General features: G+C 52.2%; 3 protein-coding genes across 3 annotated transcripts; all 3 read right to left on the bottom strand.

Moving 5' to 3' along the window:
• Positions 1 to 134: 134 nt before the first annotated feature.
• N7482_005173 (uncharacterized protein) lies at positions 135 to 3,832 on the bottom strand (the record flags this gene model as incomplete). The annotated part of the gene is made up of 3 exons (XM_056687298.1): positions 135 to 2,629; positions 2,696 to 2,781; positions 2,850 to 3,832. The coding sequence occupies 3 exons, from the start codon at positions 3,830 to 3,832 to the stop codon at positions 135 to 137; spliced, it is 3,564 nt and encodes a 1,187-aa protein (XP_056542853.1).
• Positions 3,833 to 4,786: 954 nt separating this feature from the next.
• On the bottom strand, positions 4,787 to 9,538 carry atrF (ABC drug exporter AtrF; the record flags this gene model as incomplete). Its single annotated transcript, XM_056687297.1, has 1 exon — positions 4,787 to 9,538. One exon carries the CDS (start codon positions 9,536 to 9,538, stop codon positions 4,787 to 4,789), a length of 4,752 nt encoding a protein of 1,583 aa, XP_056542852.1.
• A 2,797-nt stretch (positions 9,539 to 12,335) lies between these two features.
• On the bottom strand, positions 12,336 to 13,696 carry N7482_005171 (cardiolipin synthase; the record flags this gene model as incomplete). Its single annotated transcript, XM_056687296.1, has 4 exons — positions 12,336 to 12,465; positions 12,842 to 13,106; positions 13,178 to 13,494; positions 13,560 to 13,696. 4 exons carry the CDS (start codon positions 13,694 to 13,696, stop codon positions 12,336 to 12,338), a joined length of 849 nt encoding a protein of 282 aa, XP_056542851.1.
• Between the last annotated feature and the right edge of the window lie 822 nt (positions 13,697 to 14,518).

Below are 14,518 nucleotides of genomic sequence, written 5' to 3'. Positions count from 1 at the left end.
TGGTCTTGAGAAATGAATCACGGAGAGTAGAAGTAATGTTTTTGGAAAACCATGCTTGGCAGACAGATTGAAGGGCTATAGATTGACTAGCTTCCATCGCCAGGCAAAACCAGCGGCTTTGTGTTCACCGTATTCTACAGTTGATAGGACTGCTTTATATCTGCTAGTGCTTGCAGAGATGCCAGTCGATCAGGATGTTCTTCATTGAGCGTTCTTTCTTCAACCGCGACCACATGCTCGAGTAGGTCGATTGCCTGCTTGGTCTGCCCATTTGCTTTGTACGCTATCGCGAGCGCATGCTGAGAGGCTAGCCGACTAGGATGTTCTTCGCTGAGCGTTCTCTTGTATATCACGACGTGCTCGAGTAGGTCGATTGCCAGCTTGGTCTGCCCATTTGCTTTGTACGCTATCGCGAGCGCATGCTGAGAGGCTAGCCGACTAGGATGTTCTTCGCTAAGCGTTCTCTTGTATATCACGACGTGCTCGAGTAGGTCTATTGCCTGCTTGATTTGCCCATTTGCTTCGTATGCTATTGCGAGCTCATGCTGAGATGCTAGTCGACTAGGATGTTCTTCATTGAGCGTTCTTTCTTCAACCGCGACCACATGCTCGAGTAGGTCGATTGCCTGCTTGGTCTGCCCATTTGCTTTGTACGCTATCGCAAGCGCATGCTGAGATGCTAGTCGATCAGGATGTTCTTCATTGAGCGTTCTTTCTTTAACCGCGACCACATGCTCGAGTAGGTCTATTGCTTGTTTGATCTGCCCATCTGCCCTATACGCTATCGCGAGCACATGCTGAGATGCTAGTCGATTAGGATGTTCCTCACTAAGCGTTCTTTGGCGCACCGCGACCACATGCTCGAGTAGGTCTACTGCCTGCTTGATCTGCCCATTTGCTTCGTACGCTATTGCGAGCGCATGCTGAGACGCGAGTCGATCAGGATGTTCTTCATCGAGCTTTCTTTCTTCAACCGCGACCACATGCTCGAGTAGGTCTATTGCTTGTTTGATCTGCCCATCTACCCTATACGCCATCGCGAGCGTATGCTGAGATGCTAGTCGATTAGGATGTTCCTCACTAAGCGTTCTTTGGCGCACCGCGACCACATGCTCGAGTAGGCCTACTGCCTGCTTGATCTGCCCATTTGCTTCGTACGCTATTGCGAGCTCATGCTGAGACGACAGTCGATTGGCATCTTCCTCACTAAGCGTTCTCTGGCGTACCGCGACCACATGCTCGAATAGGTCTATAGCCTGCTTGATCTGGCCATTTGCTTGGTACGCTTTTGCGAGCTCATGCTGAGACATCAGTCGATCGGGGTGCTCTTCATTATAGTTGGTTTCGTTCCAGGCAGATACCTCTTCAGAATAGACCACGGCCTCTCTTGCTCGGCCGTCTTCCAGGAAGCAATCCGCAACATTAGATAAAAGCGAATACCTCTCACTCATACCTTTATCCTCATCTCTCTGGAGAATCTGAAGGGCATGCGGCAGGTACGCCCTCCATATCTCACGGTTGGTATACTCAACAGAGGGAAAGACCTCTTCCATGTGTTGCAACGTTTTCTTGATAATCAGGAATGTGTGCCCTTCCTTTTCTGTCCAAAGCCGCATTGATAGCTGCACCAGACTGTGTACGTCAAACATATCGCCGTCCTCTCTCTTGGTCAAAAATGCATAGCCACACAATGTACCAAGTGCAAATTCCATTTTTTCTTCCGATTCCAGCGGAGGGAGTATAGACCGTGGAATTGCCTTCGGCTCAATACAAGATATGAATTCCAAGAGTTCAGCGGCGGCAGGGTCAGAGTTCCTGATCATGTCAAACGAGATAAGCCATGCTGTTGCCACAGCATTTGGCAGCTTGAGGTAGCGAGTACTATCATGAAAATCTCTCTTCAGAAGGTTCATCCTGTCCTTCTCAGTACTATGCATGATGGCGAGGTATCGTGTGGTCGATACATTATTGCGGTTGATGTAAAACCCTGCCTGGGTGATAGCTAGGGGTAAGCAGTGGAGTTCCTCTAGTAACTGCGCGGTTGATGCTCGGTCACTGAGTAAATCTTCTCTTGCGATTTTGGCCAGAAAAGAAGTCGCTTCCCCTGCTGTCATATTCTGAAGTTCGATGGTGTCCTTTTCCGCAAATGAAACCGCTACCTCGCGGGAACGAGTAGTGAGCAAGATAGCCCCGTTGTCACTCGTCGGAAAATAGGGCTCAAGTTCATCGAAAAGCAAGTCGTAATCGTCAGCATTATCCACGATGAAGAGCCACCGTCCAGCTGCGGGAGAGCTAAGATGTTCGCGCACTAGTTCCATGGCACTTTCGTTGTCTGACCTTTGGGTATTCAGCTTCTTCACAATTTGTGAACAGGCTTGCTCAAAGCTCTCCAGACTTAGAGCGGGGGCCCAAAAGATAGAACACTCTGGTGTGTGAGTTTTCACCCAATGCGTAAACTGAAGAGCAACTTGAGTTTTGCCCACGCCGCCTAATCCAAACAGCGCTAGCTTTTGACTGCTCGCTTGGACAAATAGCATCTGCTGGAGCTTTTCCAGCGTAGATTCGCGGCCAGTGAAGTGACGATTAGCTAAGGATGGAATAACGTAGTAGGTTCGGGATTGGTGTTCTACTGGGAAAGAAATTAGTCCGGTGCCTTGATGATGCCTTTCTATAAATTAACGACCGGTGGCCATACTTGCATTGGGTTCTGATTCTGTTTGGAGCTCCGTAGTATAAGTCATCGCCTTTGTTCCACCAGACGGGAGTGGCTGAACACTACGCCTAGCTTCTTTGTCAGCTTTGACAAGACCTTGCATCCCCGTGTTTCTCGAAGCCGGAGATATCTTTACCTCTGCGCCTCCTCTTCAATAGAAATGTGGAAAAATAGCTGCCTGGCATACGCAGCTGCCACAGCCGCCGCATACCCGTGCCACATATCGTTCTTGTGCGAATCGCAATAGTCGGAGATACCACGGATAACCATACACGGGAAATCGGCGAGGGCACCTACTGCTTCCATCTCAAAGCATAGCACCCCATGCTCGTGCGCCAAGTTATCTCTCGTTATAGCGTCCTTGATGACTAACTCCCCAGAGGCTATTGTGCCTCTATGTACGACGACAAATAAACCATCGTCCTCGTCTAGCGGTCGCTCGATCCGCTGCGTTGGATCACATCCACCCTCTTCGCATGATACTCCTTCCTGCTGATGTTTATAATCTGGTCGGTAGAGGTGATCATGCGTAGTACCAGGGTACCTGAAGCGGCGAAGATGTCGACGGGTAGTTTGAATTCGCTGGGTATTCTCCCAAACTGGATCATATTGTATTCGTTGACGTCGTATAGCTACTTCTCGTGCGGCGTTGAGGAGTACTGTTGGTGGAGGTGCGAGGAAACCCTTGCGCTCAAAGTAGCCGCTTCTTGCTTTTCCATGATCGTATTGGACTGCTCCAGAGTGTACACCTGTTGGCTCGCTAACCACGACATGCCCGAGGCGGATCATTCCATGGTCAGTCTTTACCGGCACACCACCCCCAATTCCGACTAATAGGCCGTACTTAAGGGACGGAAATGTCATACGCATTTGAGTGATAACGGTGGCGGCATAGCAGTTTCCTGCCTGAGGGAGGCCAGCAATGACGACGTTGTGGTTGTTAATGCTGCCAAGTGTGTATATATTCGTGTCCACACTCAGTTGCGGTAGACGTTCGTGCTCCTCGTCTAGCATCTCCATCGCTGCAATCTGCTCCACCTCCAACGGACAGATCCATCCCACCCTGTAGGCATCGTGGCTCAGCCGTCTCCGTGGCATCCCCGGTGGCACGGCCGTCATCCTTAAATAAACGAGGCTTTCGGTGGACGGCCAGCCGCCATAAGCTTTCGGGGGTCGACGTCGATACAGTTCATGGGCATAGGCGGGCCTCTTGATTCAACGGAATGGGAAAAAGCGTCGAGGCTCAAAAACGAGGGCCAAGACACCTGATTAGCCCCCAAAATGGGTAGGAAAGAGGGGGCATCGCCTAAGCGCCCGGTTCGCTGCCTTCTGGGCTTATCAGCCAACGAGGCAACTTGACAAGTCATGGTAAAACACCACTGCATGGGCAACTCTGTGTCATTGGCGACCGAGCTGCGCCTACTCTGCAGCAGAGCCAACCAGCAACCTGCTCGGTGGGGCTTCATTTCCTGGGCATCAAGTCAGACCGTTTCACGTGACATGATCGAACAGGTTCGTTGGGAGTGCTGGCTGAAGTAGAACTCACCTATATGAATTTGGTAGTGCGCTGCTCTCGATCATATCACCAATAAGCCTCGGCTTTGATGGGAGTGGGTTCCGGGCCAGCGTACGTGCTGCGGAAAGTGGACGCTGAAGGGGGGAAACATGTTGCGGCTGGAAATGTGCACGAATCGAGGCGCACGAAAGGCTGCTACTTAAGAAATACCTACCATAGCCGACCAGCCTTAGTCCCTAGATGTAGTCCATATTATATCTGGATGAATTGAGTCTAAATAAATATATACTTTTTGTTGTTAATTAAAATGGCACGGGCATTCATCAAACAATGAAGGCAAGACACAGCAAACACCTAAATAAAGGCAGGCCCAGACAGGCCATGACACGCCATCCTCCATCTGGTGACACGCACACATGCTCCATGTAAATGCATGTTGGATATCAAAGATAAGCACCAAGGAAATAACGAAAGAAACTCCAGTCCAAAATACTGGAAATACGTAGAGGGTTCAAGTCGAGAGGGAGGAAAAAAGCCACAAAAAACCAACCCCACACTCATTGCTGAGCATCCTTCTTCTCCTTCCGCTTGAACAGACCCTTGACACCTTCAACCATCATACCAGCCAGTCCAAACACATATCCGAAGCCGAAGCTCCAGCCACGGACGCGCACAGTGTAGATGAAGAAGTAGACCAGCATCCAGTTAATAATGACAAAGGCCAAGAAAATACCGAAGCAGCGCCACTTGTCGCCGCGGTGCACATTCAGATTCGCCATGTACTCCTGGCCCGTCGCGTAAGGGCAGTACTGGCAGTCCTGAGTAGCTGCCTTGTTGACCAGGTATCCAGCCTTGGCGATCTGGTCCACAAACGAACCTGCATACTGCTCGCAGGTCTGGCCCGGCGGTGGGTTGAAGCGGGTCGTCTCCTGGGAGGCGCAGTGGACCGGGACATCTGGGAGGACGGCTGAGAGCACGCCGCGCAGCCACCAGGTGACTGGGTTGACGTAGTACATCCAGTACTTCCAGAAGACCGGGTATGCGGCGTAGGGGCGCACGATACCATTGAACAGGTTGACCATGACGAAGAAGAAGGGCAGCACGTTCGAAATCACGGTGAAAGAGGGCGCGAATGCGCAGATCCACTGGCCCCAGGATGCCTGGAACAGGAAGAACAGCATGGACATGAGGAAGACGTAGCCGGCGGTCGACGAGTCGGTCGGGAAGCCAACGGGGTAGTACCACAGCAGCCAGTAGATGAGACCGGTGACGATGGCAGCGGGGATTTCGCAGACAACATTGGCGGTGGCGAAGGCGACCCAGCCGTAGATGCGGGAGGGGTACTCGCGGGCTTCCCACAGGGCGCGGTTGATGTAGAACTTGGGCACGATGGAGTTCATGGTGATGGGCGGGATCAGGATGATCAGGAAGACGGAGAACATGCGATCCTGCATAGATGCCACGGTCGTCGGCAGCATCCAGAAGGTGAACCCGTTGAAGATACCGATGATCACGCTAACAAACAGTTTGCCGTAGTAGTAGCTGGGGTCGCGCCAGTACTGGAGGAAGAGGCGCTTGGTGAGAAGCGTGATCTGGAGGGACGTCGGGGCCGCGAACTCGTACTTCGAGCCGCCGGCCTCGTCGACGGGGATCTTGCTGCGCTCGGCCTTGATGCGTTCGATCTCGTCCAGCATCTCCCTGTTCTCGTTGGAGTTGCGCCATTCCTCGTTCCAGTCGACCTGCTTGCCGTTGCGCTGAGTGGCTTTTGCGGCGGTTTCGAGGATGAACTCCGCGACGTTCTTGGAGGGCGGGCAGACAAAGCCGCGGTCGGCGAAGTACTTAATCACAGCGCTACCGCCATCGCCTACGGGGCCGAAATAGAAAGTGTTGCCGCCGGGGTTGAGGGCGAGGATCATGTCAAATTGTTGGATGAGCATAGATGAGGGCTGGTGAATGGTGCAAACGATGGCCTGGCCGGCCTGGGAAAGCTTCTTGAGGAAACGAACAATCGAGAAAGCGGCTTGGCTGTCGAGACCGGAAGTAGGCTCGTCAAGGAACAAAAGGAGACTGGGCTTGGCGGCCAACTCGACACCAATGGTGACACGCTTCTTCTGTTCGACGTTCAGAGAACCTATGATGGCATCCTGGATGTCCTCAAGTTCCAAAAGGTCGATGATACGGTTGACATAGTCGATCTTCTCCTGGCGAGGGGTGCTGCGGTCCTGACGAAGGATAGCCGAGAATTCCAAGGCTTCACGGATGGTCGAGGTGTTGTCGTGGAGGTCCATCTGTTCACAGAAACCAGTACCACGCTGGAAATCGGCGCCCAGTGGGTGGCCATCGACGAGCATGTCGCCCTTGACGACACCCACCTTCTGGCGCTGGGCGAGGGTGTTGAGCAGAGTAGTCTTGCCAGCACCCGAGGCACCCATCAGAGCGATCATGACCCCGGGTTTGGCGTATCCGCTGACCCGGTTCAAAATTTTGCGAGTGCCATTGCCATAGGGGACGGTGTACTCGACGTCAGACCAGGTGAAGCAGCGCTCGCTGGAGGAAAGGCGGCTGAAAGCGGCATTGTCAGGAGACGAGGAAGCTTCCCCACGGGTGAGAGCAGCATTGTCGCTCGAATCGGATACCTTCTCCTCGTCGTTGTTTTTCGCAGTCTGCTGGGTGACCTGTTTGGCGCGCTTGGACTTCTTGAAGACCAGGGAGCCACCGCCACCACCAACGAACGAAAGGAACTCGGCAGCCCAGATAGTAACGAGGATGTACAACACAGTGAAAGCAATGACGACACCAAAGTTGCGCCACATGTGGTGACGAGTGAATTCAAAGTTCGTCTGCAGATACTGAGCGCCAGGAACAGATGTCTGGCCCGGAGGAGAGCCAGTCAAGGCACAACCCTGATATCCAGCAACAGCGCCAGGGCCTCGGGGCACGAGCTGCGACGTCGCACACTCCATCGTACGGTCAGAGAACTCGTTGGTCAACACAGCCTCGTAACTATACGAGATGGGGTTGACGTAGTAGAGCCATCCGAACCAAATCGAGTCGTGAACCAGAGTCTGTTTGGGAATCACGTAGCCGACATAGAGAATGAGAAGATTGAGCGCAATACCGGCGAATCTCACCGCGTCGTCAATAGTTGGAGAGAGGGCGGCGAACATCCGGTAAAGCGAGGTAATGCAGAATGCAGTCGTATACACGAACAAGAAGTAGATAAAGAACTTCGAGGCCGTGACATCGAGGCCGGCCATGAAGTACACAATAATCGTGAACGGAACAACCATGGCGAAAATAGCAGGGAAATCGACAACCACGCGGGCAATGGAGACAGCAGATGGGCGGTAGAAAGCGTAATCCTTGTGGCGGGCGACGATACCTCGTCCCGTCACAGCAGGCATCAGCTCAGTCAACTGCAGCCAACCCAGGAACAGAATCGAGAAGAACAGAGCACCGCCCCGAGAGAAGGCGCCGCTGGTATCCATAGATTCACCGTAGAACAGAGACGAAACGATCAGCCCGTTGGAGATGATGATGAAGTACTTGGTATAGAGCGAGGTCTTGTCGCCCCAGAGCAGCCAGAACTCACGCTTAACGCAAGCCATGACCTGTCGCACAAGGGAGACGGTGTAGGGCGACTTCTTGGAAACAGTCTTACTCTTAGACTGGGCGACGGTCTTCTGGAATGTGCGGGTGTCTTCCTGCTCGGTCTCCTGGAGTAGCTTCTCATATCTGCAGACATCTTCCCAGATGGACTGGTAAGACTTGCTATTCTTGAAGACCTGCTCGAGCTCCTTGGCGGTTTTGGGGGTCGAAGCTTCACGGCCCGGCTGGAATTGGCGGGCATTAGGATCGCAAAGAGAAGTCAGGAAGTCGGCCGTGGTCGACTGCTCGGGGCAGTAAAACCCGAGGTTGATGAAGTACTGGCGGGCTGCGTTCGCGGGACCCTGGTAGAGCATGCGACCTTGGTCGATGACCAAGACCTTGTCCATGAGCTCATAGATACTCTCTCCGGCCTGGTACAGGGTCACCAGGGTGGTTCGCTGGCTGACATCGGTCATGATGCGCAATGACTTGGCGTAGTCCAGGGCCGTGCTGGCATCCAAACCACGGGTGGAGTTGTCCCAGCAGACGACAGTCGACTTGGCGGCCAGGGTCTCGGCGATACTGACACGCTTCCGCTCACCACCAGACACACCACGAACATACTCGTTGCCGACCAACGTGTTCTTGGTGTGGCTAATGCCGAACATCTTGAGCAGTGCATCGATGATGATGGGAATGCTGTCGCGGTCATGCTTGCGGGTCTTGTTGATCAGTGAGAACTTAAGCGTCTGCCAGACAGTAAGCGACGGGAAATGCTGATCATCCTCTGGGTTATAGTTGACTTCCCCACGGAAGTACTTTCTCTGGTCCTCCGCCGAGAGACCGCCATAGCTGACCTCGCCCTCGACTCCCGCAAAGGCGCCGCGGTTGTTGGCAATAGCTTTCAGGAAGGTCGTACAACCCGCTCCGGGACGGCCCAGGACGAGCATCATCTCACCCTCGCGCACGGTACCGCTGAAATCATGAAGCAGTTCGCGAATGGGGGGCTTCTTGCCAAACCGTAACTGCGGCACGAACCGGCAAATGACGTTATACAAATCCGGACCGAAAGTGCCCACGATGGCATGGGGCAAAGTCCGCACGAACGAGGCACCAGTCTCGACCCCCTTCACGGTGAGGTTCTTGAAGACGACACCGACCTTCTTCGCGGGCTCGCCGGCGGTGGTGCGGCGCTCGAGGTGGCCGCCCATCAGGAACTCGCCGAGATCGAAGCCACCCTCGGCCTCGGCATCGGACTCGGCCTTCTCCTCATCCTTGCGACTGGCGCGAGACTTGAAACGGCGCACGCTTTTAGCAGTTGTCGAGCGGGTGCGCTGCAAGCTGAGACGAGTCAATTCACGGCGCATCTCGTCCAGGTCCTCCATCGCACCGCGACGGGAGACGGGCTCGCCCTCCTCTCCCCAGCGGCCATCGATGCTATCATGGGAAGATGCGGTCGAGGAAGTGGTGGAGACCGGGTCGATAGGGGCTGCGGTCTCGTTGTTGATTTCCTCCGTGGCGTGCTGGGTGGATTCTTCGGCGATTGCATTGTCCGCATAGTTGGATTGCTCCGTCGGGTGCTGATTCGAAAATCCCGAGGTATAGTGGGTGGTTCCATTGTTGTCGGGGTATGTCGAGTAACTTGTATACTCCGTAGTGGTAGCATTGTCGCGCAATTCCTGCGCAGACGAGGATTGCGCGGCTCGATGGTCGGCGTCCATCTCGCCTAAATGCTCGGCGTACTACTCGCAACCTCAATTGGGAGATATTAGGTAGATGGAATATGGTATTAGGGGGTAGATACAAAATCACAAATCACGAGGCTCAGGAAAAGGAAAGGAGGGAAAAGAAAAGAAAAGGAGTGGAGAGAAGGGCAGGGACGTAATGAGGTCAGGCTGAACCATAAGTAGAGGCAGCATTTAACCATTTAAACCGGGCGTGAATTACCACCAGGAGCGCAATGTTAACCAGAGGCCGCTGCTTATGCGAACCCCATTAACTCCGGACCCATATCTGGATTTGTCAGTCAGCCTGAAAGTGAGCCATGATTCAACCACAGCAGTCGCGGGCCCCTAGTGGCCCCGGCGGGTCCAGCGCAGAAAAAAAAGAGAAGCTCTGGTGGACCCTCATGAGTCAGGATGATTCATATTAAAGGCATGGGCCGGCCAAATGCGCTGCAGATTTTTTAAATCCGGAGTTAGACACGGCGTTTAGCCGATGGCCTGTCAGCAAATCAGCGCGTTTGTCCACGGACACTATCTGGTCAGAATGGGTACGAGCGTTCCCGACGGAATATCGAATTCCTTGTTACAGTATCCATCCTTTCGCGATTCGCCCCAAAGCGCCATTAATTGGGGCAGATGGGCGGGTCCGGTCATCTTCCATACGTGCGTAGGGTGCTTCCTCCAACTTGGCTCCCACTTACTGTAAGCAGTTAGTCGGTACCGGAATGGAATATATATTCCGCTCGCAGCAAATGCATAATGAAGGCGGTCGCAATTGAGTAATGCCCTACCCGCTTCGGGACCCCGCTGCGCCACCAACTGATTCAGGGCTAAGTCTTCGGCGACTTTCCATGCTTGTGCCAAGGACATGTCCCGTACTTTGGAGACTGATCTCTCCGATCCCTGCCCGGCTTTGCATGAAAGGACATCCACACCGCTCGGCTTCGGAATGGGGACGCTGACATATCCCCGATGCCCAATTGCTAATCACTTCGAGGCTCTTCTATACGTCATTTAAGCTTGATTGAAAATGCGATCTTGCTAACTATAATTTGCTTACCCTTGAATCGGAAGTATGGAAAAACGTTACTTGGTACCTCGTTAGAGTATGCATCGAATGCCTTAAATTTGATCTAGCTGGGTTCCATGTCAATTGTCGAACCATTCGGGCGGTCCAGATTATCAATACTTACGGCGTATGTAGGACCCGCATGTGGCGGCTTCGACCGCTGCGGACCCCTCAGTAGCCAAAGCGCCCGCCTTCGCACGTTGGCTCGACTTGTCACACTGGCGCACGTTACAACGCACACATGACAAGAAACCGTGCAGGGTGCAGTTGGCACGGACCCGATAAACAAAATTGAAAATAACAATGTTAAAGCAGCAGCTGGAACTAACTCAATAAATACCGTACATATTTTGCGAAGAAAAATATGAAACTACCCAAACAACAGGCTATACTCCCAGGGACGGACTTACCCCCACTTTGATCGGATTAGGGCTTTCGCCTCGCTGCCGAATATCCGATCCGCTTCTGCACTGCGTCTCGGGGTTTGCGCCGTATGCTTGCGGGACATACACACCGTAGCCAAATCCCAACAGAAAATGACCCCACAGCTTTGTATCGACAGTAGACTCCTCACAGTACCTTTCTTCTGGGGGAGGGGCACCCTAAGACTTATTATGACTGCAAATTAATACAAGTCTTATGAATCATATTGACAAACACTCATTTTTCTGAAGACGTCATATTTATATCACTGGTGTGACGGTCTAAATCTACCTCCTACATGTATGACAAACAGTTCCCGGGTGGCCTTCTGGTCTATGTTGATGGTTTTGGAACCCAGGCTTCTTGATAGCCGCTTTTCCGCTTTGGCACTCAACCCGCCGGCGCCATTGGAAATGTACGGATCTTTTGAACCACTGAATAGACCTATAATTGCTCTCCCTGTAAACCTGAAGACTTCCATATCTCTCAGGGCCGTTTTCACCCACTTAAATCTTCTTAAAATGAAGTAGACGATGCCGGGGCCTTGCCTCACGTATTACAGTGGGCTAGGGTGCTAATATCATCCACGAATCCTACATATGCCCCTAGGTAGAAGATATATCACGAGAAACACGTATTCTGAGGTTGCTTTATCACTAAAAAAGAGCATAAACTCAGTAGGCTTGTCTATCAACCGTGGGCGAGGACTCGCCTTTTATAGAAAATTTATTCCTTCCTATCATCTCCATTTGACTTACTATCTTCAAGATGATTGAGTAACTACATTACGATGGCTATCTCATCGCCACTGCGCATGCAACAGCACCCACCGAATACCCACCGCATAAGGAGGTCTACCTCGTGCGCTTCCGGCGTTTTCGGCGTGGCGATTGATATGAAGGCGGAGGGCTCCAAAACTCACACACCATCACGTCGGGAGATTTGCCAGTAGAACGGTTTGACTCACATTGGTCATCCTTGAAAATGGCGACTGAAGCATCCTCCCAATTCCGCGTAGCGTCCGTCATCTGCGGTGCAACACATTGCGATCTCCGCATCCTGGTATCCATCTGCGTTCACTCTGCCCGTTGCTCTGCCTGTCACTCTGTGGGCGCTTTGCGCTGCATATACGAGTACGTGTAACGAGGCGGGACACGCAGCATACATTCTAGAATCGAAATGGAAAGTGGATATAGAATCAAATAGGAAGAAAAATGCTGTACAAAAACGAAGCCGCCTAAATGCAATGTTTGTACTATACAGAGAGAACTACCAAGGAACCAAAGCCTCTACTCAATCGACTTATGGCTTACGCTTTGCTTCCGCCTGTGCGATACGCTTCTGAATCTCGTCCTTGGTCAAGATCTTTACCGCATTGTTGGAGAAGACGTAGCTTAGACCCGACCAGATAGTGGTGGTGGCGACCAGATACCTACAGGGCTCGAGTTAGCCCCCACAGGCCGAAAATCCATGGCAAACCAATGGAAACGAGTAGAAGTGCGCAGAAAGAGGCAAAAACAAGAGGAGAGGGGAAAAAACAAAAAAGAAGGAAAAAAAAAAAAAAAAAAACCAAAAAACATACAACAGCCAGGATTCGCATGTGGTCACCCACCATACTACTAACTGGCCGGCGTGTGGCTTAAGTACGGCTGAGCGGACGGGAAGCCCTGTTCTCCACACCCTATGGTCGTATGTACCAGAATCCCCCGAGAAGTGGGTCATACTGCGACCAGGAGTGCCACAGGTCCCAAAAACAAATGAAAAGTAGGGAAAAACGCGGATGAACACAAGCAGGGGGTATCACTTACTGAAATCCAGTCATAGCCTCGCTTAAATGCCAGGCACTGATGATTGCCTCTGGCACCACAGGAAGAGCGATCGCACTACCAACCAGCATCAACTGCAGCGCAGTATTAATCTTGGAGATCTCGGTGGGCTTCACCTCGGCCGATGGAAGCGAGAAATCCCAGTACCGAGCCATCGTTTTGGGAGGTGGAAGTGAAATCCAGCGATAGTAGATAGCCGAGATAGCCAAGCCAACATCGCGACCCAGGATGATAACAGCCAACCACACTAAAAACACGTCAGGAGAGAATGCAAGAGGGAAAAGCAAGGGGCAACAAGCGCCATGCACCATCACCTACCGGGAAGAGAGCCATTCACCGCCAAGCAGGCAACCCCGATTGTCATCAGCAACTTATCCGCCATGGGGTCAATGATGGTTCCGACGACCGTCTGCAGATGGTACTTTCGGGCGATCCAGCCATCGACTAGATCAGTTATACCCGCATATGCAAAAAGCGAAAGGGCAGCTGCATGGTAGTCATGGACGAGCAGATATCCTACTACAGGTGCCGCCACCAGCCGAGAGAAGGTGAGAATATTGGGGATGGTGTAGATGTTCTCATGGCTTCTACCAATGGGAATTTTGGAGAGAAGGCGTTTTGTGGCGGATTTAGGTCTAGTCTTGTTAGACAATCCGGGACGGCCATCCTTTTGTGTCAAAAAAAGAATAGGAGAACTTACTCTGCGGGAACCTGATTCTTTGGGTCTTCAGGTGTTTTCGATGTAGACCATCTCTTTTGAGCAAGAGGTGATGTTTTTGAGCTTAAAGTCAAGCAACCCCGAGCCCTTGAATCTCGGTCATAGAACATGTCAGACATGGTAAATTTTTGGGACATTCAAGGCACCTCACCGAATTGGTAAACGGCCCAAGGTGGGCGACAGAGCCAACGTAGACATGCATCGAGGGCGCATTACCTCTTCATGAGACAGCTGTCCATGTGGCCGATATGTAAGACGCGAACTGTCGCGGAACAGCCGGAGACTTTGGCTTGCCCGTGAAGACGGTAGCAGTCGAGCTGCGCCGGCAGAGAGCATGATGATACACAATAAAACGGAGGAGACAATTCGAATACAATCAACCGGCTGAGATACTGCTGCATCAAAGCCTGGGACACAAATGAGTCGGCTGGGCGGATTTCTCAAGAGGTGGACTAGCACGCGACCCGTGGAGCTAGCTCTGATGTTCGGCTCAGTCGACAAAGCAGCCCACGAAAGAAAAGACTATTGAAAGCCTGATAGACCGAATATCAAGAGACTTAAAGGACAGTAAGGTCAGTCAATCTCAAGCCCGACCGCAATGAACAATCCAGTGCGATATAGTACGGAGAAAGGGCTGCCGGAGAATGTTAGCCAAAATCGCGCCAGAACTGGGGCAATTTGGAGTTCAAACAAGTGTACGCACAAAGTTTGTTGTGGAGGATCGTCTTCCGGGGAATTTCATGCAGATAGTAGCCGTTCCCCAGACAGACTGACCTGTGTTGAGAAGATGGCACAGCCTAGGCGGATTTCAACGGTGGCCTCGGATCATCAGTTAATCCGGGCCCGAGCCCGGGTATACAAGCGCCGTCGATCAACCTCTCACTTGCAGATAATCACCCTGTCCACCATAGATCAAGGAAATTCTTGGAAGATTTGTGAAC

This window comes from Penicillium canariense (genome assembly GCF_028826845.1).
Source record: "Penicillium canariense strain IBT 26290 chromosome Unknown utg000003l_segment0_segment0, whole genome shotgun sequence".
NCBI classification, from domain to species: domain Eukaryota; kingdom Fungi; phylum Ascomycota; class Eurotiomycetes; order Eurotiales; family Aspergillaceae; genus Penicillium; species Penicillium canariense.
This window is presented reverse-complemented; position numbering and strand designations above follow the sequence as displayed.